Source organism: Zootoca vivipara, chromosome 13 (assembly GCF_965207765.1).
Source record: "Zootoca vivipara chromosome 13, rZooViv2.hap1.1, whole genome shotgun sequence".
Classification (NCBI taxonomy): domain Eukaryota; kingdom Metazoa; phylum Chordata; class Lepidosauria; order Squamata; family Lacertidae; genus Zootoca; species Zootoca vivipara.
Genome location: NC_142596.1, coordinates 29,095,941 through 29,119,224, shown reverse-complemented (window position 1 = coordinate 29,119,224; position 23,284 = coordinate 29,095,941). Strand labels below are relative to the sequence as shown.

General features: G+C 48.3%; 2 protein-coding genes across 5 annotated transcripts; both read right to left on the bottom strand.

The window, feature by feature from the left end:
• Positions 1-772: 772 nt before the first annotated feature.
• On the bottom strand, positions 773-6,528 carry NDUFAB1 (NADH:ubiquinone oxidoreductase subunit AB1). The gene is made up of 5 exons (XM_035131223.3): positions 6,335-6,528; positions 4,891-5,013; positions 4,105-4,192; positions 2,359-2,468; positions 773-947 (listed from the first exon to the last, which is right to left on the bottom strand). The coding sequence occupies exons 1-4, from the start codon at positions 6,518-6,520 to the stop codon at positions 2,377-2,379; spliced, it is 489 nt and encodes a 162-aa protein (XP_034987114.1). The 5' UTR covers positions 6,521-6,528; the 3' UTR covers positions 773-947; positions 2,359-2,376.
• Positions 6,529-8,213: 1,685 nt separating this feature from the next.
• On the bottom strand, positions 8,214-23,196 carry PALB2 (partner and localizer of BRCA2). 4 transcript variants are annotated; one of them, XM_088657156.1, is made up of 13 exons: positions 23,025-23,196; positions 21,294-21,353; positions 20,703-20,802; positions 17,640-19,331; positions 15,938-16,695; positions 14,596-14,670; positions 13,367-13,528; positions 12,994-13,079; positions 12,636-12,797; positions 12,344-12,460; positions 10,886-10,973; positions 10,114-10,190; positions 8,214-9,296 (listed from the first exon to the last, which is right to left on the bottom strand). In XM_088657156.1, exons 1-13 carry the CDS (start codon positions 23,133-23,135, stop codon positions 9,062-9,064), a joined length of 3,723 nt encoding a protein of 1,240 aa, XP_088513282.1. In that variant the 5' UTR covers positions 23,136-23,196; the 3' UTR covers positions 8,214-9,061. The 4 variants fall into 4 exon arrangements, with proteins under 4 accessions (XP_088513282.1, XP_088513281.1, XP_034987115.1 ...); XM_088657155.1 differs by having other exon boundaries at positions 10,114-10,262; positions 23,025-23,192; XM_035131224.3 differs by lacking the exon at positions 23,025-23,196 and adding an exon at positions 22,757-22,915 and having other exon boundaries at positions 10,114-10,262.
• Between the last annotated feature and the right edge of the window lie 88 nt (positions 23,197-23,284).

The following is a 23,284-nucleotide window of genomic DNA, read 5'->3' as shown; positions in this document are numbered from 1 at the left end:
CCATCCCTGGCCATTGGCCATCATGGCTGGGGCAGATAGGAGCTAAGGCTTCCTGGTGGGCCACAAAACCCCCACGCCCCTGCTCCAAACACAACAGCAGAGCAAGTCCCAACAGGGCAAAGTTATTGAATCGGCAGGAACATATGGGGCTCCAGAGGGCCTTTGCAGAGCATCTAAGCCAGGGATGAGTGTGGGGACCTCTGGGCCAAAGGCTCACAGGACCCTCCCTGAGCCATAGTTTTCCCCCTCACCAGCTCAGCTTAGCACATTCCTTGAGTTTTTCTGCCTGGCTGGAATGTGTCCTTGAACTCTGGACACAAAGTCTGGAGAGAGGGGTGCGTGTAGAAATCAGCCTGCTGTACAAAAGGGAGGATTCACATTCATGGCTCCACCAACCTTTGCCTCTGGCAAGTGGCCCCTCCAATGCAGCCCTCAGCCTGAAAAAGGTTCCCCTTGTCTGACCTGAGCTCAAGAGCTCATCCCACCTCTTGGTTCCTTTAACATAGTTTGGTCAGTAGAGCATGAGACTCTTCATCACAGGGTCATGGGTTCGAGCCCCACAATTGGGTAAGACTCCTGCATTGCAGGGGGGTTGGACTAGATGACCCTCATAGTCCCTTCCAACTCTTCAATTTTATGAGTTCCCCAGATGCAAGTAGGGAGAAGAACCACACCCCTTAACCAGAAGAGAACAGGCAATGTAGCTGTAACCCTAACCCTGAGACACGTAATACACGCATGCTTGGAACCAGCGAAAATCAGAATAAAGGAGTCAGTATCAGTCTTTTTATTTTGAAGGCCAACATATATTACACAGCTTTAAATACAGCAGCCAACAGGACTATTCCTCTGAGCGCAATAGTGATTCAATACAGCACAGAGCTTCCATGACACGGTCCCCTCTTCCTGCTGACATCATCCTAGCCCTCAGGACAGAACAGAGTTGCCTGTGGATGGGAGAGGGAGACATGTACAGCTTAGAAATTCAAAAAGATCACTGAGAAGTAACCCACACAGTGAAACACTTCCTTATAAACTAGGGGGTTCCACTTCCTTTTGACATGCTTCTGACTGATCATAAAGGAAAGAGAGGTTATAGAGTAGGCACCGGCAACGTTTTCTGCCCGTGGGCCGGAGGATTCCCACGGACTATCGTCCGTGGGCTGGACATGGGCCGCACAGGCACAGAAGCGATTTCCAGTGCCATGCTGTCCATGTCCCAAACACTGGAAATGGCTTCTGCGCATGTACATGGCTGCGCAGAAGTGATATCTGGCGCTGGGGACATTTTGGAAATGGGCAGTGCAGCACCAGAAATTGCTTGTGCGCATGTCCGCAGCTGCGCAGAAGCCATTTCAAGTGTTTGGGACATGGGCAGTGTGGCACCGGAAATTGTTTCTGTGCAGAAGCAATTTCTGGTGCTGCGCTGCCCATTTCCAAAATGTCCGCAGCGCCAGAAATCGCTTCTGCGGCTGTGTAGACGCGATTTCCGGCGCTGCTTGGCAAGTCCCCGTGCTGCGCTGCGCCGGTTTACCGCAGTGCATGGGGGACTTGCTGAGCGGGTGGCTGGGTTCAGGGGCGGCCTGTGGGCCAGATAAATGGCCTCCATGAGCTATAAATGGCCTCCATGGACTGTATCCAGCCCATGGGCCGGAGGTTGCCGATGCCTGTTATAGAGCTAAAACTCAATCTCTCATTCTACCCCCACCCCTGGGTCACCTTTTCAACTTCCAATGCCAGTTATTGCTGCCTCTCCACTCTGGAACAACCTTTACTTGCTCTTCTTGCAATTTGCCTTGCATTTTACTTTAGAATAAAGTGCTCCCTTTTCCGGAAAAGATCTAGTCTAGGAGCACTTGGCTACCTAGGCACAACGGGACCTTTGCTGTGCTCCTCTGTATTTGGCAAAATCTACTAGACCAGCTTTCAGTAGCCTCAACTCAAGGAGAATGTCACAGGGGGACGATGTTCCCTTAGCACCAGAGTAACTTCCCACAGCTGCGTGTTGCTTATTCCATGAACATGGAAAGGTGGTTTACGGACACAGATAGAGGGCTGTGTCCCCAAGCAAGTGTAGTAACACCTACGAGAAGAGGCAGCAGGCTCCCAAGGCCTTCCCAAGCAAAGCATGAATAAAAGAATCCCCCTTCCAAAGAAGTTTTAACGGGGGCTGCTCCATGCTACCCAAGATTCTCTATCTAGCAGAGCCTGATGCCTTTGCAGTGAGAAGAGCATGAAGACCTCCCCAAAACGTCCATCTTCTGCTTCCCTTGCATCAGATGCCCTCTGAACAAGAGGAGAGGAGGTTTTCTACCACAAGACCACTGCACACTCCTTCCAGCAGGAGCCTCTACTTACTCAGCTTGACACAAACAATTATTCGTACACGTCCTGCTTATCGGCAATGTAATCTACAATCTCTTGCGGACACATCAGCTTCTCTGCTTCCACATCAGGGATTTCAAATCCTGAAAAAGATGTGGCCTGTTTAGTCCTAGAGGTGAAGGAATCTCAGTCAACAAGACAAGGGATCACAATGTAGTTTTTCAAAGGAGGGGCAAAGGGATCACAATGTAGTTTTTCAAAGGAGGGGCAAAGGAACCCCATGTAGTGCAGGAAAGTTAACAGAATGATCTGTGTCCCCTGGGAGTCAGGGTGTAAACATACAAGAACAGTTTGTAAGCACATTATTACTTATGAGATTCTCCTGGAAACTCCTTAAAGTGCTACTAAAGAGTATGGGAAGGGAAGGGGCATTTAACAGAAGCAATTTATGCAACTACCTATAGTTCAGGTACCCAAATCTTTAAGAAATTTAGGATAAACACCGACAACTGGGAAACACTGGCCTGTGGGCGCTCCATTTGGAAAACAGCCTCTAACAAAGGGGTCATGGACTTTGAAGAAGCACAAACTCAGGATGAAAGGCAGAACCGTGCTAAGAGGAAGGCATGTTTGGCAAATCCTCAGCGGGATGAACTCCCACCCGGAAACCTATGGCCCCACTGTGAAAGGAATGTGTGGATCCAGAATTGGCCTCCAGTCACCTACTGACATACTGTTAAGACCATATTCATGGAAGACAATCTTACATGGCTACAAGTGATCACCAAAGAAGTAGTAGTTTGGGTAATGTACCAGGCCACTTATATCAGTGAAGGGAGTTCAGCAAGCTGGGATATGCTAAAATGCATGAGCTCCATCTTTTCCCAGTAGTCTTGTCAGAAATGCAACTAGAGATGGACCACAACCCAGTGGCAGAAACCTCCCCCCCCCCTTTTTTTAGATGAAGGTAGTCCCTGGTTCAGCTACTGGCACCTGCACTTAAAAGGATCAGGAAAGCAGCTGATGGAGAGCTGCTGCCAGATAATACTGGACTTGAAGGACAAATAATCTGACCTGGTATAAATTCCTACAAGTCCAAATCACATATCAGGATGCACAGCAGTGCAAGATGGTTGAGCCTAAGCCAAGGAAGTAGTGTAATGACCAATGTGCCATGAAGCACAGAGAACTGTGGGAAACACCAATATAGAGAGAAACTTAAGTGAGTGTAAATTTATACCAAAAGGTCAAATAAGAGAGAAAAGGGAAATGTGTGCATATCCAAGGAGAATAAAAGGATTGTCGTGTTAAAAGCCTGGTTGGGCAGTTTGTATAATGGTGTGAGTAGCCAACATGGTGCTGTCCAGATGTCGTTAAACTACAACTCACAGCAGCCCCAGTCCACAGTCAGGGATGGTGAAAGTAACAGCACAGCAACATCTGGAGAGCAGCATGTTGCCTATCCCTGCTAGAATGAACACCCAGACTGCTTTGCCCAAGGAACGCCAGAGAGCTGATGTTCCCTGACACTGTGGCAGAAACATCAAAGGGCACACCAGGTTGGCTGTTGCCAATGGTATGGAAGACACAAACATCTGCATTCCAGACCTGACTAACTCTGATGCTCAGAGCAACGGCCCAGGAGTATTACTTTGCTTTGTATTAACTTCTGTTTTTTCTCAAATAAGACTGAGATCCACAGCAGGCACACTCTGACCTTGTGACATTCTAACAGGCACATCTTGAGATGTATTTGCACACATCAAAGTAACACATTACCAAATTCATCTTCCATTGCCATGATGATCTCCACTTGGTCCAGGCTGTCCAAGCCCAGGTCTTTCATGAAGTGGGAAGTTACCGAGAGCTGGAAGACAAAATAGAAAACCCCACATTGAGGTACAGTAGAACCTCGACTTGCCACCGCCCCTACTCACGAACAATCCAACTCACAACCGTGGCAAACCCGGAAGTAAAAACCAGGTTTGCCACAATTTACGCATGCGCAGAAGCGGCTTCTGCCGACTACACATGCACAGAACGGCGCTTCTCCCAGCGACCCAGATCGACTCATGAATGGACCTCCAGAACGGATTTGGTACATGAGTAGAGGTTCCACTGTATAATGGACAATGTCCCTAACCATCCAAATAATGTCAAAAGTAAGAAAATAGGGGCCAAAGACTCCAGGGAGATTTGGGTTTTACTGCGTATAGAGGTCTTCTCTCCACCCCACCCACAATATTGTTCTGACTTTGTTCCCATTACTGGACAATCTTAAAACTGAAATTGGACCACCTTATTGTTCATTTCCTATTTTGGTGTCTGGATGCTCACTTGTTTCATTAAGCCAGAGAGACAACTTTCTTCCTATCGTCTGCTATGGCCATAACGCATGACCTGTTTGAGCTGGCACAAAGTTTTAGGAAGATAGGGAACACACCTTTGTGGTTCATTCAAAGGTGCGGTTTGCTCCAGTGCAAAATGTATGTTAATCATACACATGAAGAATCCAGGACTCAAGAAAAAAACAGTCAAAACAGAGGCTGCAACACAGTTACTCACTTTTTCTGGATCTATCTTATCATACAGTTTCAGGACATAAAGAACTCGATCTTTGATGTTATCCAGGGTCAAAGGAGGCATCTCAGAGTAATGACGACATAATTGAAGCAACGTTCCAGAGACCTATAGGAGAAGCCAGATATATGTTTTTCATGATTTGGGAATATCCTCAGCACCCTCACCTGAAATACTAACTCTTTACAGGTGACACCTAAAAAGAACTGGTCACTAAAGCTCCCCAGATATTCATAGATGGAAACACTGAAGTGTGCATGTTTGATTTTGAAACACAGCTCCTGAAAATCTGAGCCTGATAGATCATTCTCAAGCCCTAAAATTTATGGCAAACTAAATGCGCCTTCAAAAAAACAACTTTGGCTGAAAAGCAGAGTCTCAAAATATAATTTCTAAGGATCAGATGGCACAAGGAACTCCAAAAGCAGGGAGGACAGTGCAAGGGGTTTTCCACTGGGCATTTGCTGCCTTGGTGTGCACATAAAACCTCCTATTTCATGGCGAAGCACCTTGTACTTGTGAAGGAAGCCCAGCCTACAATCCAGGGCCAGTGCGATTCAGTGTCCATAATGCTGGACTAGGACCAGTAAGAGCTGTTCGACAGTGGAATTTGCTGCCAAGGAGTGTGGCGGAGACTCCTTCTTTGGAGGTCTTTAAGCAGAGGCTTGACAGCCATCTGTCAGGAATGCTTTGATGGTGTTTCCTGCTTGGCAGGGGGTTGGACTGGATGGCCCTTGTGGTCTCTTCCAACTCTATGATTCTATGACCAGGGAGACCCCTGAGTTCAAAATCTTCAATGCACCCACAAAGCTTATTGCATAACATTGGGCTGGTCACTCTCTCTTTCTCTCTCTCTGTTGAACCTTCCTCACAGGGCTGTTGTGAGGATAAAGTGAGATGGAAGAACCATCCTTGGCAACTTGAGCTCCTTGGAGGGGAGGCGTAGCACATATATTTATTCACTTATTTATTTCATAAAATTTACATACCGCTTGATTGTAAAAAACACCAACAATAACAATGCGAAGAGATTTAAACCTCAAAGTGGTAACGAATGCAAGAATAAACGAAACTGGGACTACCCCACCAAGGAAGCAGCAGCACAGAATCATCTCCCCATGGCAGCAGTAAAAGGGCAAGAGAGGCCACGAGGGGGAAGCACTACCCTCATGCAGCGGGGAGCCGCTGCTGCTTCATGTTTTTACCCCGTTCTTTGTCGCCATTCTTGATCCAGCTTTAGCTGTGTTAATTAATATAATTATTTTCGGCTATTTGTTGGTTGAAAGGCAGCGTAGGAAAACGATAAAACCCCGAATCTTGCGCAATCCGCTGGGCTCGGTTCCAGACCACCCCCCTCGTTGGGATCTCGGGCGGCCTGCAAAGCCGAACCCTGCGCTGCACCGGGCGGACTCCCGCCTGCGCTCTTCACCTGCGGCGTCAGCCTGGCGGGTCCCGGCGGCTGGAGGGGGGCCAAGCAGTTGAGGCGGGAGGCGGGCGGTAGCGGGAGGCTGAGACGTCCGAGCGGGGAGGAGGAGGCGGAGAAGAAGCCGCGGCTCCCGCTGCAGCACCGGCGGCGGAGGCAAGTGGAGGAGAGCAGGAGGACACGGGCCGCCATGATGACCCCGAAAGTGCGCCTGCGCCGACGCCCACAATACCTCGCGCCAGCCAGCTCGCCCGCCGGGCTTCAAGGGTATTGAGGAGGGGAGGCTCCCGGCATGCAGCGCGCCGTGCTTGCATATGCAAAGCAAGCCCCGCCTTACCCTCAGGCCCACGTGGTGGCTCCTCCTCTTGCCCCGTCCAGGGATTCAAATTACAAGTAACGGAGCTCAGTTAATTTCAATGGTTCTACTCCGAGTAAAACTGGAGTAGCGTCGATAGCCCTCCAGCCTGCCTCATTGCCCTCTTCCCTCCTGCAGTTTCACTGCCAGACAGCTCCTCCTTTGCATGCAGAAGGTCCCAGATAGGGCTGCGGATATTCTTCTGGTGAACTACTGCCAGCCGGGGCAGACAATATGGAGCTAGATGAGCCAAGAGGTCTGACGCCATAAAAATAGATTACAATGTTGGCATTTAAACCAGCCTTTTATTCAGAACAATGGGGACTGGAATCTTTCCCCAGAAGTAGAGCGCTTACTTTGAATCAGGCATCCCCAATCTCCAGATGTTTTGGACTACAATTCCCATCTTCCCTGACCACTGGTCCTGTTAGCTAGGGATCATGGGATTTGTAGGCCAAAACATCTGGAGGGCCGCAGTTTGGGGATGCCTGCTTTGAATCTAGGCCTTTTGGCATGTTATGTGGCTGGCATCTCCAGGAAGACCTGGGAGACTCCTACCTAAAACCCTGCCACCAGTTAGCAAAGTCAGCCTCCAGGGCACATGGACAGGATGAAACCCTTTTGGGGAACACATGCCTGCAGAGGGTGTAGCTATCTAGTGCATGTGTGCATGTGCACACACACACAAGCCTCCCACCCCCACTGATCAATGTAGAGGTGTGGGGAACCTTTGACACTTCAGAGGTTGCTGAACTACAACTCTCAACATCCCTGGTGATTGGCCATGCTTACTGGTAAGGGACGTGGATGGTGCTGTGGTCTAAACCACTGAGCCTCTTGGGCTTGCCGATCAGAAGGTTGGCGGTTTGAATCCGTATGACAGGGTGATATCCCGTTGCTCTGTCCCAGCTCCTGCCCACCTAGCTATTCGAAAGCATGCCAGTGCAGGTAGATACCGCTGCAGCAGGAAGATAAATAGTGTTTCCGTGCACTCTGGCTTGTGGTTTAGTCAGAAAGCTGTCTATAGGCAAACGCCGGCTACCTTGGCCTGAAAGCAAGCTGAATGTCCGATGCGGCTTCCGATTGAGTGCGGGAAGTTCCCACAGCCAATCATAAGCCACGCCTTGGTTTTCAAACCATTTTGGGAGTTGAACAGACTCCCAGAATGGATTAAATTTGAGAATCAAGGTAGCACTGTACTCCATCCCACTTTCATGCCAGCTATCTGTAGACCATTCTCTGCAGCCCAGGAGGATACTGTAATTATTGAGCGGGAGACATCATAATGGGCAGTAAAGGATTAGCTGCTCCAACACTTGCTTTCTTCTTCCCTCCCCATTCCTTTTTCCTTTTCTTTTGTGACTATTACTTCTTCCTTTTCTATTGTGTCTATTACCATTGTGAGGCTGGGTGAATGGTCTGTCTCATCTTTCAATGATACACCTACAGCACTTGGAAAATTTTAGGCAATTTATAAGTGTCACAGTGGCGCTGGTGGCTACTCTAGAGTAACGACTCCTCACAGCTCTGCATTTTTATCCTTTTATTTAGTGCAGTCTATTTACAGTGCTGAAACAGTGCTATGTACATGCTGTCAGTCTGGTGCAGAACCTCCGAATGGAGATTCCCGTGTTTTCCTCCAGCAAAGTAGCCTGGGGATACTAAATCTCCGCCCACGTCGTTTCCTGCGCAATTCCGGGGTCGCTGGGATCGGTCTTCTTCCCGCAGTTTCCCCGCTTCCTCCTTCCGTTCCCAAGCGGCACCTTGGCTCGGCTACCTTGCCTGAGCCCGGGCTCCTACTTCCTGATTCCCCGCTAGAAACATCCCCCTCCCCGCTCCCACTTGCGCTGGGCGAAGAGCTTGTGTTTAAGATGGGAGGGGGCTGTCTATAGCTTCTGTCCCTCACATCCAGTGTTTAGAAATAAACACATCACCTAGAAAACTTTATACATTTTTTGAAAAAGAAATTTTAATATTACATTTAGGACACTCCAGAAAATGTTTTTAACAGTTCAAAGCCTGCACAAGAGGGTGAACAGTAAGAACAATAGATTTTGCACAATACTGTGCCCAGGAAAGCCCATTGGGGTATGCAGAGAAAATGTTTGGGGTATGCAGAGAAAAAGTGGATTGTGCCCATTATCAATTCCTGAGACCAGCCTTCACCAACCTGATGTTCTGGGATAAAACTACCATTGGCCCTAGCAGGCACAACTGTACTGGCAACGCCAGAATAAACAGAATACAACTTTCTCCTAGGGCCACTTCATAACACTTCTGAAATTGGTTTATCCCTGAAAGCATTCAACTTTTTGGAGAAACAGATCCACTAGTCCTTACATGTTCAAGTGCAGGAAATCTTGTCCAAATTAACTCATCTAACCAAGCGAGTCCCTCAACGCTGTTGTGTAACTGTAAATGTAAACACTGCCATCTTTTTGCCCAGCCAGCAGACAAGTGTCAGTCACAGACCACCTGGCGAGAGACCAGCTCCCTTCAGAGTCGGGGGGCAGCAGAGCCGTGCACTGCCCCCAAAATAAATCCCAGACAGCAATGTTTCCAGATGTTAGCACAGCTGCTGCAGAAGCACCCTTCACTTCGCCCTCCAAGTACCTAGAGCCAAAAGCAATATCCATATTAATACTGCCCCATAACGTAACTTTAATTTTTTAAAAAACTAGAACTAAAATGCAAGAGCATAAAACCAAAATAAAAACAAGAAACACAGAGGACTCGCACAATTAAAAACAGATTTAACATTTTTCTACAACTTTATACAAGGCTGTTTTCTTAAAATCACAACAGTGCAGTAAAATCTGGATCCTTAAAAAGCCTGCTTAAATAAGAGTGGAAGTTACAGCATGTTTTAATGATCCTCATCATCAACCAGGAAAGAAAGCTGTTTGTGGAAGAGGTCCAGGATGTTCAAAGGGCAGAGAAGGTGGCAGGCAGAAAGTGGTCTGCACTTGAATGATAACCCATCATGACACACGCCAGCAGAGGCTTCATTAGGAACTCCTGACATGAAGAGCTGCAGAGGAAGCAGCTCCCTTCACCAGAGTCCAGGAAGCTCCAGTGCTTAAAATCAGATTTACACAGGAGGCTGGCAGGAAGGAGGCAGTGCCCTCCCAGTGACCTAGAGCTACAGAAGCATCAACAGGAATGTAGCTCCACTGGGCTGGAAAGAAAGTGGGGGAGGGGAAGCATGTGTCTTGAATATAGGACACCCCCAGTCCTTGCTGCGCCCAGTTAACGTTATCAGAGGTAGCAGGACTGGGAGAAACCTCTGCCAGAGAGCCTGGGAGCTACTGCCAGCCAGAGTAGGAAGAACTGAGCTAAATGGGCAGTCAGATCCCCATACCCTAGTTTGGCTGCAATATGCTCTAACTGCTGGTTTTATGGGTGGAAATAACAACAAGCAACAACTTGCCTTCCTGTGATTCCCAGGGGAAGGGATAAGGACATCAGCCTGGCACTCCTTGCTGTCTTGGGGTTGAGCACAACCACCTGGAAGGCAGGGTTCACACATGAATTGCTCTCCTTGGCATGCGGGTGGCTCAGAACTACGAACAGGAGGCCCTGATCCACAAGGAAGGAAAAGCAAGTGGAAATGTCAATTCAGCAAGCAACAAAAGTAGCAGCGACTGGTGGTGGAACTGGGGGGAGGGAGAGGAGATCCAGGGCTCAAGAAAGTGGTACCCACTTAACAAGGTTGTGACTCTGTTTCTGACCCACCTCTAAGACTCAAGGCATGCTGCAGTCTGAAAGCTGCACACAACTTGCTGCAAACCTGGCTGAAAGCAGAGCTTCTGTTAAAATCTCAGATCGCGAAACATTTTGGTCTGGCTCTTAGATGCCAACCCAGAAACATTTTAACCCAGGGAACAGAAGCCTATATTGATGGAGACTTTGCTGATGCCTTACACTGCAATGGGATGTAGGAGGGAAGGCAACCTCCTAGGAATGCAGAACTAAAGGGATTTAGGACCTTCAAGGTCAAAGTTGGACCTTGGTGGTGTCTAGAGCTAGGGAGCTAGTGCAACACAAAGACAAGAACATCAGGGGGGGGAGTGGGAGAGGTAAGTGCAAGGGTGCAACTTGAATCCCAGATCCGCTTTTTCCCAAGATGCCTTGCTCCTTGACCCAGCCCAAACTGCAGCACTGTGTATTTCACAGAGCAGAACTTGCTTTAAGAGACATACCGAGTCAGAATAGACCTTGTGGCACACAGATCCTGGGTAGGAAAAACCAAGAGGCACCTTCCTCAGCAGCTGCCCAGTTGTCAAGTTCCTGCAAAAGGAGACAGCAAATGTCACCTGCTCCTGTACAGAATGCAGCAAAAGGTGTGTAGAATCAAACAGTAAAAATGTTCTGGAAGGCCTGTAAACACCATCTTGGTAGTCAGGATAACCCCAAGACTAATTGTTAGTCGCTGCAAAAATGAGGTCACGTATGTTTATCTGCTTTGAAGCCTTAGTTTTGATTCAGTTAGGAGAGGAGAGACTTCACTCGCCGGCTGCCTGTCGGCTACTCCTTTATCTAAGGAGATGGATGCGAGCTGGGAAGGGGCCTCTAAGCCAGGGGTGTTAACTGGGCTACTGATGCCAGCTTGCGCAGCTTGCTTTATGTATAAGTAATGCTTAACATAGTAGCACCTTGCGGACAAGTCATGATGGCTGCTTGCTGTTTTGGTGTCCGTCCTGAGTCTGTAAAGGCAGCAGGTCCCTTCAGGCAGTGTTGTAAGTTTACACTTTGCTTTCCTAAAGCACTAGAACTGGCCATTCTGCTGTTTTTGACATCCTTCTTGGCATCCCTGCACCAAACCACTTGAACAGGCCCTCCTCAGGATAGATGGCCATGAAGACAGCCTGGGAAACATAAAACCCTGCCTCCGAGAGAGGGGCAAGTTACAAAGAAGGGCCTGTAGCTCAGTGGTAGTGCACCTGTTTTGCATTCAGAAAGTCTTGGGTTCAATTTCTGGCCTCTCCAGGTAGGGCTGGGAGAAACTCCCCAGTCTAAAACTCAGGAGAGCCGTTGCTGCCAGTTGGCATAGACAATGTTGAGCTTGAGAGACCAATGGTCTGACTCAGTATAAGGAAACTTCCTTTGTTCCCAACCAGTGCCCAAAGGCATCTCCCTTCAGTGGTAATGGGTTTTGATCGCTTAAGAGCCAAACGTTCGAGAACTACGACTGTATTAGTAGTAGTAGTAGTAGTAGTAGTAGTAGTAATAATAATAATATACCACTCTATACCCACAGGTCTTAGGCCTGTTCACAGGAAATCCACTGTTAGTCATGACTTTCTGGGCTTGCTAAGATTAGCATGTTAAAAATACTGTTTCCACCCCACCCCCACATTTAAACAATATAAGACAAATGCATGCTGTTGAATTACCAAGTCTTAATTTTAAAAAATCATTTAAAAATATTTAAAATGTCCTTTACTAGTCTCCTCTCCCCACAAACAAATATTTCCTCGCATGTGAACAGGGGTGGAATATACGTTTATAAAATTGCCGTGTAAACTTTTTCTGCTTTCCTTATGAAATATAAGTCAAACATCAGAGTCTCATTAATTGAGGACACTGGGAAGTTTTTAGATTTTAGAGAAAAACTTTGTTCTGGCAGCGGTACAAGTAAACTCCATACAGATGCTTACCAGACCACCAAGCAATCTGTGGTAGTCAAGGCAATTAAAGCCTCCTGCATCCCATCCACTTCGGCAAAAGCCAAAACAGTCTCTTCAGGAGGCATCAAAGCCTGCCTCTCTTTACTCCTAGAAACAAAAGAAACCCCCAGGGATGTTGAAACCAAGCTGAAAGAAGTAGTAGAAGATGTCTCAAAGACAGCAAAACACCTTTTGTCTCTGCTGCTGCTCCAGGAGATCAGTGAACCGCCCCCCCTCCCCTGGGCAACTTTCCTTTCCCACTGCTACTGCCGCCACCTCTCACCTTCCTGTCTCAGAGAAAGAGAGGACTTCCACTTCTTGGTCTTGGAGTGACCCACAACTGCTGACCAGCCTCCTATTCTTTAGTCCAAGAACAGCATTTATGTTTCCAGTTTTGACGAGGGGTTGCTTAACACAGCCATCTTCAGAAGAATAAAACAAGAACCTAGAGGAAAAGGTGACATGGTAGCTTTTGGCCCCGATTCCAAGCATGTTTGTAATCCCTCCCTTATGTCAACGGCACTTACTTCAGGCAGGTATGCTGAGAACCTTCGTGTATTGGTAACATCTCTGTGCTACCATGCAAGAAAAACAGGGTTATTTGACAAGGCAGCCCTCATAATTCCTTGCCTCTGTCTTACCTGATCTCCGAAATCTCCAGTCCTCCCAATGCAACACACACAAGGCTCTGGACACCCGGCAGGGGGACAATCTGAATGACCGGAACCTGGGGAACCAGAGTAACAGGGATCAACTCTCTTCCTCCTCATCCGTGCTCCCCCTTTCCAGGACAAGAAGAGCCTGGCTGCTGGAAGAGGCCAAAGGGGGCCCATCTAGTCCAGCATGTTGCTCTCCCAAGGGCCAACCAGATGCTCCAATGGGAAGAAGCCCAGAGCCAGTTTTTGTTTCCAGAAGTTACTAAAGGGCAACTGCAGCAAGTTGCAGGTGATAGCCACCATGGGGCAGACCACACATATTCTATTTCAGCAGGAGCAAAGACCCCTTCTTTCTAACCTTTGTAAAGTGCCATGTGTGCACAGAGCCCCAGTGGCCGGACTCCAGATGCCTCCAGAGGGAAACGGAAGCCTCACAAGCTGTCACAACACACAGTGCTGTGAAGTCAGCGGCCTCCCACCACACGGTGCCCATGTCCACCAAGCACGAGGCAGAGCAGCTCTGTACAAAACAAGAGAAAGAGAATCAATAGGGGGCAGGTGGGTGGGAGGGAAATGTTGCCAGAGCAGGCAAATCATGTGCCACAAAGAGCTTCCACCACCAACAACCACTAGCAGCAGCAGCAGCAGCAGCAGCAGCAGCAGCAGCAGCAGCAGCAAGGGGCTGGTGCTCCTCTACACAGGGAAAGCAGCTTACTGGAGATGTACAGTCACCAGACCAGCGGCTAGCTCAATAAAGGGGCCAAGGCTCAAGCTTGCTAGGAAAGCATCTGCACATCCCGGCCTTCCTCCTAATGTGGACCAGATGTGGTCTCTGTGCTTCATTTCTAAAGGCCTTTCCCCTGTTCATGCCAGATGTCCTGACGATGTCTAGTACTTGCACATACTTGAACCCGGCTAATTCTGCCCTTCCGCTTCCTCCCCACCTCCTGAGACTGAGAGGGAGAGCACACTTGGGCACCCAACCACAATACTGCTGTCCTACACACACACACACACACACACGCAAAAAAAAAGCAGCATTCTTGGCACTATCCTGGAGGCCTGTTCTAGGAAAGGAGTGAGGGGAGGATGCAAGAGAAAGGAGAGCATCCAAGAGGGTAGGGGCAACTGTGCCACTCCTCTCACTCCACAGGCAAGTGCCTATCTGCACCTCTACAGTATTTTGATTTTTTATTAAGGATTTTTTTTATTTACAAAAGTATGTGCAATGTCTCTCTCACATATTTTTTCTATGTATCTACAGTATTTTGTTACATATTCATAACAATTTCTGAGCCACTTAATTTTTTTTAACCCCTAAGCTATGTACAATATAAATACAATATCCATTATAATGAAAAACCCAAACCAATAAAACAGAATAAAAGCATATAAAAGGATAAATGAACAAAAGTGTGAATTGGTCCTAGCAAGCCTGAATAACATTGTCCAGGGGGAAAAGGACACATCTGTGTCCAGAAGCAGGTAGAGTTGGAACAAGGATTTTTTAAAATAAAAATGTGCAGACATGCATTTACATCAATAAAGCACTTTAAAAAAAAATGTGACATGGTTTTCTTCTTTAACCTTTAGTGTTGAGGTCATTTGCAAGCTCCCTTTTCTCTGGCTGTCCTCCACTGGGTCTTCTACAGCCACTTTGTTCTGCAATAAAACATCAAGGTAATAAAATGAAGAACCATACGGCTTCCGGGCAGCAGAGTTCCCACTTGCCTCTTAAGCGCCAGGCACCTGGAATGCTAATGCTTCTGCAGGAATGTGATTTTGGACAGACAAGGGTGCCTAAGCTTGGCTCAAGCACAATTGTCCCAAATCAGATTCCTGGAAGTCAAGGTGCAACATGAACTCTCAATATCCCAACCCCTTGAATGAGGTGGGGAACCTTTGGTACGCCAAATGTTGTTGATCTCTGACTCCCATCATGCTTGAAGGGGCTGTTGGAAAATGTAGTTCAGCACCACGTGGAGCGACAGAAGTTTCCCACCCAACGTAGGCTATATATCTGTACCACGAATTTATGCATGAAAGATCCTGCCTAAGGGCAGAAGCTTGAACTAGGCTGCCTTCTTTTGGACGCAAGGGTATTCCACACCTAGCAGGCTAAAAACAAACAGTGACTTGCCCCTTGCTGGGAATGGTCTTGAAATGCTCATGAACATTCTACCTGCTCGGGGGAAAGGTTTCAGCCACAGTAACCTGGCAATTGATGCAGCTTCTGTGAAAGAAAAGTTGATCTGGCTGGGGAAGGGGGGGAGGGGACTCTCACACAGGGCTGAATGACTGGAGAGCGGTGCTGGCAGAAACAGGCTGAGTAGGCAGGAATGTTGAGGGATGGGTAGCTAAGGGGACCCAAGTGAGCTCCAGGCGAAGGTGACCAAAGAAAGGAGGCACAGTAGGCAACAAGAACCTGAGGGATGGGCAGAGACTGAGGAATGAAGGAAGGGAGAAACAGGCAAGACATGGAAGCAAAGAAAGGGAAAGACGTAGAGAGGCTGTGGGAAACTTAGGCAGGGCCAAAGAACAGGGAGTGTCATGGAGTTCTGCAGGCAGCCAAGAGAAAGGGAAGAAAGAGGTACACAAGCGAGAGAGTTTTGATTATAACTGCAGTTCCTGGAAGGTCAAGCCTGCAGCTCTGACAGAAACGCCTCTGCTTTCTCCTTGGGAATCCCAGAGACCTCTACAATTATGACTGAAAGCAGAGAGCAGTTGGTACTACCCAGCAAGAGTGTGCGATCACTGCAGCAGAATGTGGGTGGAGTGAGTAATAATGTTCAGCTGCTCTTTTGTTTTATTGAAAACTCTTCATTATATAACTTGTGCTGTAACTATGATGCTCTGCTGTTGTTGTTTATTGTTTGTACACTGTTTGGAAAGCAGCACAGAAATTGTATGAGTAAACCAACCAACCAACCAGAGGCTCCTCTGCTCTTTCTTCCTGTTTGGGGGATTCCTTGTAACACTCAACAGACTCGCCAGCCGATAGCTGCCCTTCTTCAAAGCTGGCTATGTCCTCATCAGGCTTCCAGCTCTTTTCCCTTTGGCCTTGTGACCATGAGGGCATCCTTCCGCCACCTCCCTCTTCTTCCTCTTGCCTGCTCCTGGGCAAGGCAGAAATACCTGCAGAGTCCCCTGGCTCAGGGCTGGCATGAGCTTGCAAAGCAAATGCACCAGGTGTGCCTGGCAAGGCCTGGGAGGCTGGGGTTGCCCCCAGACGGGGGAAAACTGGGGTAGGCAGCTGGGACTCTGGGAGGCTGCTGGCACCCTCCAGGGCTAGAGAGAGGAACAACTCAGTTGACAGAGGAGCTTTCTGAGGGGAGCCCACTGGAAAGGGTGGCTCTTTCTCCAGGGAAATGGGATTCTCTCCTAGTGCTGAATCTTTCTCAAAGCCAGCCCCACTAGTGTCCTGGAGGCACTTGGCTGACTGGCCAGTGTCAAAAGTCTCCGGCAGATTTACAGCACAGGCTTTGAGCTTTTCCAGTTTAAGGAGCCCAAATTCATCTTCAGGTAGGTGGAATTCTTGGAGATCTAAGCCACAGGGCAGCCATTCAAGACTGGACAGCTTACTTCTCTTGCCATGAAAAGGAAGGGACAATTTGGGGGAACCTGTCCCAGAGAGGTAAAGTGAGGCAGGATCCTGAGATTCCACAGGCAGGCTGGCCCTCCTTCTACCTGCAAACACAAAAGAGAAACAGCTTAGCCTGTCAATCACTGCAGTCATGAGGATCTTACTCTAGAAGGGCTCCTGGGATCCTTAAAGCCACCCTGCTTCAAATTAGCAGCAGGAGACCTGTTGGTTCAAAACATGCTCTCAGTTGTCCTCTGCTGAACCACCTAGATCAGGCACCCCTAAACTTCAGCCCTCCAGATGTTTTGGACTACAATTCCCATCATCCCTGACCACTGGTCCTGTTAGCTAGGGATCATGGGAGTTGTAGGCCAAAGCATCTGGAGGGCCGCAGTTTGGGGATGCCTGACCTAGATGCTCTAAGCTGTGAACTCCCCCTGCATCTCAGGAATCTCCTGGAAGAAATGGACAGATGCAAAGGAACTGTGTGCTTTGCTTCCAGGTACATTTTGAAAAGCCTTGTCCTCTGCCCCCATCCCCCAGCTCAATAAGGCCCCAAAACAATGGGGAAATATCAAAGACCACCATGGGGCCTGTAAAATGAGCGTATAGTGACCAAGCTGGAAATCCAAAAGCCCTCACCACCCCCAATTAGTATGGGGCGCAATCAATCAATCAATCAATCAATCAGGGAGCTCTTCTTGGGTGCCAGCTGCACAGCACCTCCAACTCACTTCAAAGGGTCACAAAGAACTTCTCAAGGAGATCCTGCAGGTCATGCCACCTAAGGGAGCTTCCTCAACTTCCCCATGGGAAAGAGTCTCCACTGAAGAAGCCAAGCCAGTGTACACAGGAAATGAGCAAAATATTCCCAAGGGGATATTTACTGAGGCCTTTCATGGGAGCCATTGGAGAAATTAGTGGGCACTGTAGTGCCCACAAATACTGCGCTGGCGACCCTTGCTCTAAAGGGACTAAGTAGGAGCCCCCCCCCAAGCTGCCCCTGGGTGATAAAGCTGAACGAGCTCTGGGTCCAGGGGGCACATACCTCGGGATGCTCCCCTCTGCTTGCATTTCACAGAGGCAACTAGGGCTGCATAGTGAGGCAAGGCAACTCTATCCACTTGTGCCAAATTGACCCCCGCGTTATTCCGATTCCCAGCCTGCTCAGGAGACCCACTGTCAGGACAACATGTCTTGTCATTTTCTTCCAGGCTTCCCATGAAGCTGGAGGGAACACTGTCCTTTGAGTTCACCGCCTGTGAGACATGGACAGTCTCTAAAACAGTCTCAGGGTGTGTGGAAGCAGAAAGTGCAGATTCTGCTGGCCATTTTCTGCCACTCTGCTTGGATTCCACGCTGCCACCAGCTGTCATGTAAAGCACTGTGGCTTTGTCTCTTCCATGGTGGTTTTCTTTCCTTCCCTGAGCTTCACTAGGCACAAGAGAACTATCAGCCTTGGAAATTGTCAGCTCCACGATCTCTGCTGGGTCCTCCACTGTGCAGGATGAGGCCCTGTGATTAGACCTCCTTCTCAGCCTTCTCTTTCTTCTGGACTGCACTAGGCCTTCGCTCTGTACTAGGTCCCCGCTGGAAGATGTGCTCTCATTAGAAAGAGACTGAAGAGGAGAAGTGCCAGGGCTGGCACCAGAATCAGGAAATGGGAAAGGAATAGCCTCCCTCTGCTCACCACTTTCTTTCAGCCCTTGGGAGGATGATGAGGCTGGATCTGTGCTCTTCTCCTTGCATGCAATTCTCTGTCCTTTCCTACTTTTGCCCAGCTGGGTTTGAATGACGGCCGCCAAGTTCACCTCCCTCTGGTGACTGGACATTCGCCGTGTTGTCCTTACGTAATACTCAACAGGAAACAGGAGCCCCTCAACTACTGTGCAAGAGCTCAGCACATCCTTAGCAGGTGTGGCTGGAGCCCTATCCAGGAGGGAAGATCCAGCTTCTTCAAGCTGATCCCCTAAACCCTTTCCGCTGGGCTTGCTGGTGGGAGCGTCACCGCCGCTGAGCTCCAATTTCTGAGGTTCCTGGCATCGGCTGCCTTCTTGCTGCATTCCATCCCCATGTGTTTGAGAGGAAGTTGCATCTCCCTGGGAAGCCTCAATGGTCACAGCTAAGCCTGCAAACCGGCCTGCCTCCTTCTCCATCTGTGGAGATTCATTCTGCATGTCTGCAGGTGACACAATATTCTTGACAGCTGGACCTCCAGAGCTATCAAATTTGCCTTCCTCACAAAGATGCTCAGGTGAAGACTCCTGGCTTTCACACGACGGATCATGAAGAAAGGTGGTTTGCCCAGATGTTTCCTGTAAACATTCCAGATGCAGCAACACAGGAGAAACATCGCTGCCTCGTCCTTCTTCAGCTGTGTTCCCTGAGGAGGCCACTGGGATGCTCTGGTCAGTCCATAAACTGTCACTTCTGTTGAAAACTGGGGACCTGGAGCCCTGGGAGCTCTCTGGCTGGGGTCCCACATTTCTCAGAGGTGCATCCGATGTAGATTCTTCTCTCTCCTCCAAAGCCAAAGATGCTCTCTGTTGCACTTTGGTTCTACTTATTGACAAACTTTTCTGGTTTTTCTTAAGAACAGGACTAAAGAGAACACTTTTGCGGTCTTGGTTGCTACACGAAGAACTCAAGTTTCCTAGCAAGCTGTCTTCTTGGTTGAAGGCCTCAGGCTTGAAGGTGACTGATGCAGATTTTGCAGTGCTCTTCTTTGAACAGCCACCATCTGTGAAGGAAGAAATAACAGCACTCTCCCATCAAGGAAGTACACAGCACAGCAAAACGAAGCACATTTTAATAAAAAGAAGTTAAAAACTACAGGATGATACAAAGGCAGTTGAACATACAACTCTGTTTCACTTCCTAAAGAGTGGAAAGCGGAGTTCAGGCTTGACAAATCTACTTTCCTTTTTTAAAAATTAAAACCCAGAGATTCATCAAACAGTGTCAGGTACAAAAAACAAACACTTAGAATTAAATAATTGAGTGCTGAGGAATTTCTTTTGAGTGCTAGAACTGAACTCACAGTCCTTATACTGTGGTACCTCCGGTTACGGATGGGATCCGTTCCAGAGGCCCAGCCGTATCCCGAAAACTCCAAAACTGGAAGCGTCTTTCTGTGCACGTGCACGGCGCGATTGAGTGTTTCTGCACGCACAGCGAAACCCGGAAGTATACACTTCAGGTTTGCCACATTCGCAACCCAGTTTATGTATCCAGAGTAATATGTAAGAAGAGGTATGACTGTATACCAAAAAAACACTTCTGGCTACACAAACATATGGTATCTTCTTCAGATTAGTAATATGTGGGAACATACAAACCAGTATAACTAGAGGAACAGCTGTATAATATCAGAGCTGTATAATATAAGCTGGATTATAATGAATCAGACCATTGGTCAATCTGACTACTGACTACACTCCTGGAAGCGGATCTCCAGTGTTTCGGGCAGAGAGTCTCTCCAAGTCCTGCTTGAAGACTGAATCATGAACCTGGTGAATTCAAAGCAGATGCTTTGCCACTGAACTGCAGTTCTTCCAAATGTTTGATCTCAGCCTAGAAGCGTGTGATAAAAATGCCTCTGAACATGTCTGGAGCACATCTCCTCTGCACGATTCATCATGGCTTATCCATGTATCTCACAAGTAGAAAGCAAAGGCTTCCAGTCCACCCAGCACAATTTTTAAGATGGCTTTAGTCCCAGTTCGCCTCATTTTAAAAAATAAGCACTCACAAATACCCAGAGTAGTTCTGAATTGGGACACCAGGCCTCATCTGTACATAGCCAAACAAAAAATGTGTGGGATTCTAAGTGAACAGAACCCAAGACCCCAACGATGCAAAGTTTTGGAGCAGAAACAACAAAAGAAAATTTAATTTAAGTTTTATGGCATCTCCCTGTAATGTTCTCACTTAGTCCTCAGCCCAAGAGGCCTGCCCAAGCACAGCATCAGGTGCAATACTTACAAAAAGTACTCTGCCTTGTAGGAAAGGTAGAGGAAGCCTATAATGCAAGAGCAAAAGCCATGGAGCAATGACTTCATCAGGACAGATAAACACCCAAAGGACCATGGATCTGCCTTTCCAGGCTTACCTGCAAGATCCCCCTCATCTTCCTCTTGCATAAGCAACAGGTTTTTCTCTGCAACCGTTTTCTTGACATAGTTGTTCACCTTTTCAGCTCTTTCAGCACGCTACAAAAACAAAAACAGTAAACAAGGGTAATGGGAAGACCAGTGCTTAATCAGATGTGCTTCTATTTTCTGCCAAAAATGTTGTTGTTATTAATATTATTAATTAAATTTTTATATCACTCTTCATGAGATGATCACGGGGTGGGTGGGTGGGTTACAACATAGAAACACAAAAATGCACACTATAGTAACAAACAAAACAATATCACCCCCACCCCCATTTTAAAAGGCCATAATTAACCAAAGCCTGGAAGAAGAGGAATGTTTTTTGCCTGGCACCTAAAGATATGTAAGGAAGGAGTCAGGTGAGCCTCCCCAGGGAGCACATTCCACAAGTGAGGGGCCACTGCAGAAAAGACCTGCTCTCGTGTTGCTGCCCTCAGGGCCCCTTGAGGAGGCACATGGAGAAGGGCCTCAGGTGATGAAACATCTTCCCCAACTGAAGAAATCAGTTGCTTATAAGTCCTTGGCAGACACTATTGTTTACTTACCTGTAACCTGTGGAATGTTTTGCTGTATTCTCTTTTCAATAAGGCCAACTTTGCTTTCAGCTAGAAGACAAAGATGTTACAAGGCGGTCACAAGAAGTTGTTTTAAAACAATGTTTGGGAAGGCAGCAGCTACATGAACTGCATTGCCAAACACTCGGTCTTGCTGGAGGAAGGAGGAACACAAGAACACACCAAAACAATGTACTCAAAATGAAGGGTTCTGTATAACTTAAAACCGCATCCCCAACAGTATAAACTGGCCTCCCTCAATCTAGTGCCCTCCAGGTATTTTGGAGTGCAACTCCCAACGGCCCCAGCCAACACAGCTGTATGATGTTGGGGCTGATAGGGGTTATAGGCCTACATCTGGAGCGCACAAAGTTGGGGGAGGCTGGTTTAAACAGATCCCCAAAAGGAGTACATAGGAAATTGCCCTATAGTGAGTGAGATAACTGCTCTATCCAGCTCAGTTGTGTCTTTACATTTAACAGCAGTGGCTCTCCAGGGTCTCAGGTAAGGGCAGCTCAACCTGGAGATGCTGAAGGGAGAATCTGAAAACCAGCTGCATGCCAAGCAGTTGCTCTACAGCTAAGTTATGGACCTATATATGGGCCAGTGGCTCTCCAGGGTTTCAGACAAGGGTCTTTCTTACTCCCACCTGGAGATGCTGATGGGAACTGAACCTGGGAGTTTGTGTGTGCAAAGCAAGTGTTTATATTCCTTCCCTACAAAGTAAAATTCCATCTAGCTCAGTATTGTTGACACTGGAAGTGGGTCTCCAGGGTTTCAAGCAAAGGTCTTTCTGACTCCCACCTGAAGATGCCGGTGGGGACTAAAAACAGGCTTTTTTTTTGTATGCAAACTGGAGTGAGCATGATCTTCCAAGCCATGATCTTTCTCACCCTTGGGTCTCCTGATGTTCTTGAACTACAACTTCCATCATATCTGACCCCTCACCATGCTGGCTAGGAATGATGGGAGTGGTAGCCCAGCAACATCTGAGGACCCAAGGTTGAGGAAGAATCCAGTCCACATGGTTCTAAATAAACAGCTGGTTTAAGCAAAGACATAGGAAACTGCCTTACACAAAGTTAGTGTCTTGTAGTCCATCTAGCCCAGGCATCCCCAAACTGCGGGCCTCCAGACGTTTTGGCCTACAACTCCCATGATTCCTAGCTAACAGGACCAGTGGTCAGGGATGATGAGGATTGTAGTCCAAAACATCTGGAGGGCCGAAGTCTGGGGATGCCTGATCTAGCCTGTAATGTCTACACTGACTGGCAGCAACTCTCCAAGGTTCCCAGCCCTACCTAGAAATCCCACCACAGGAAATCTCCACCACAGGAAAATAACCTTCCCTCCCCAGCTGCCAGGCCAAACTGGCCTCCCTTCAAGAGACCCTCCCGCCCTTTCCTCCTCCAGCAAAAGCCCCTCGGTCGCGGCCCCTCTCGCCCGGTGCCCACCTGGGCCTTCTCCTGCGCATTGAGGGCCGGGAAGTGGCCCCGCGGAGGCTCCATATCTCCCGCTCTCTGCGCGCTACGCACCTCGCGCCAGCTGCGCCTGCGCAGTTACTGAACCAGCGAAACGGCGTCCATGGAAACGCAATATTCGCCGGGAGCGAGGGAATGTCTGCGCATGCGCCATGTCATAAAACGGGAGTTAGCGCCATAGAGAGGGAAGGTAGAGAGAGGCTCATTCCCCCACCCCACCCCACCCCGATGCCGTTCTCACCCGGCCACTTAATACTGCGCGTTTTATTCTCCGTAGCTGGGACGCCAGGCGCTGCCCGGCAAAGGGATGTCTCTTGTCAGAGCCAAATGTTGAAATAAGACAGGGCACCATGGAGAATAAGGCAGGGGAGGGGGGAAGCCGCCTTGTTTTTAAACAGAAACCGGAAGTAAATGTCTTCACTTCAATTTCGTCTTCAGTCATTGGCTGGCAGTGTTTGGGGCCTCCGGGAAGGTCCGTGCTGATAGGTTGCAAAGTCTACG

Excerpts from the sequence above, each read along its gene's own strand:
- NDUFAB1 (XM_035131223.3), bottom strand. The coding sequence starts at position 6,520 with ATGGCGGCCCGTGTCCTCCTGCTCTCCTCCACTTGCCTCCGCCGCCGG. Across the intron at positions 5,014-6,334 it reads CCGCCAGGCTGACGCCGCAG|GTCTCTGGAACGTTGCTTCA; the intron begins GTGAAGAGCGCA and ends CTTCTCCTATAG. Across the intron at positions 2,469-4,104 it reads GGCAATGGAAGATGAATTTG|GATTTGAAATCCCTGATGTG; the intron begins GTAATGTGTTAC and ends CATCTTTTTCAG.
- PALB2 (XM_088657155.1), bottom strand. The coding sequence starts at position 23,135 with ATGGTGCCCTGTCTTATTTCAACATTTGGCTCTGACAAGAGACATCCC. Across the intron at positions 20,803-21,293 it reads AAACATTCCACAGGTTACAG|CGTGCTGAAAGAGCTGAAAA; the intron begins GTAAGTAAACAA and ends TTGTTTTTGTAG. Across the intron at positions 13,529-14,595 it reads AAATGACCTCAACACTAAAG|AGCTGCTCTGCCTCGTGCTT; the intron begins GTTAAAGAAGAA and ends TGTTTTGTACAG.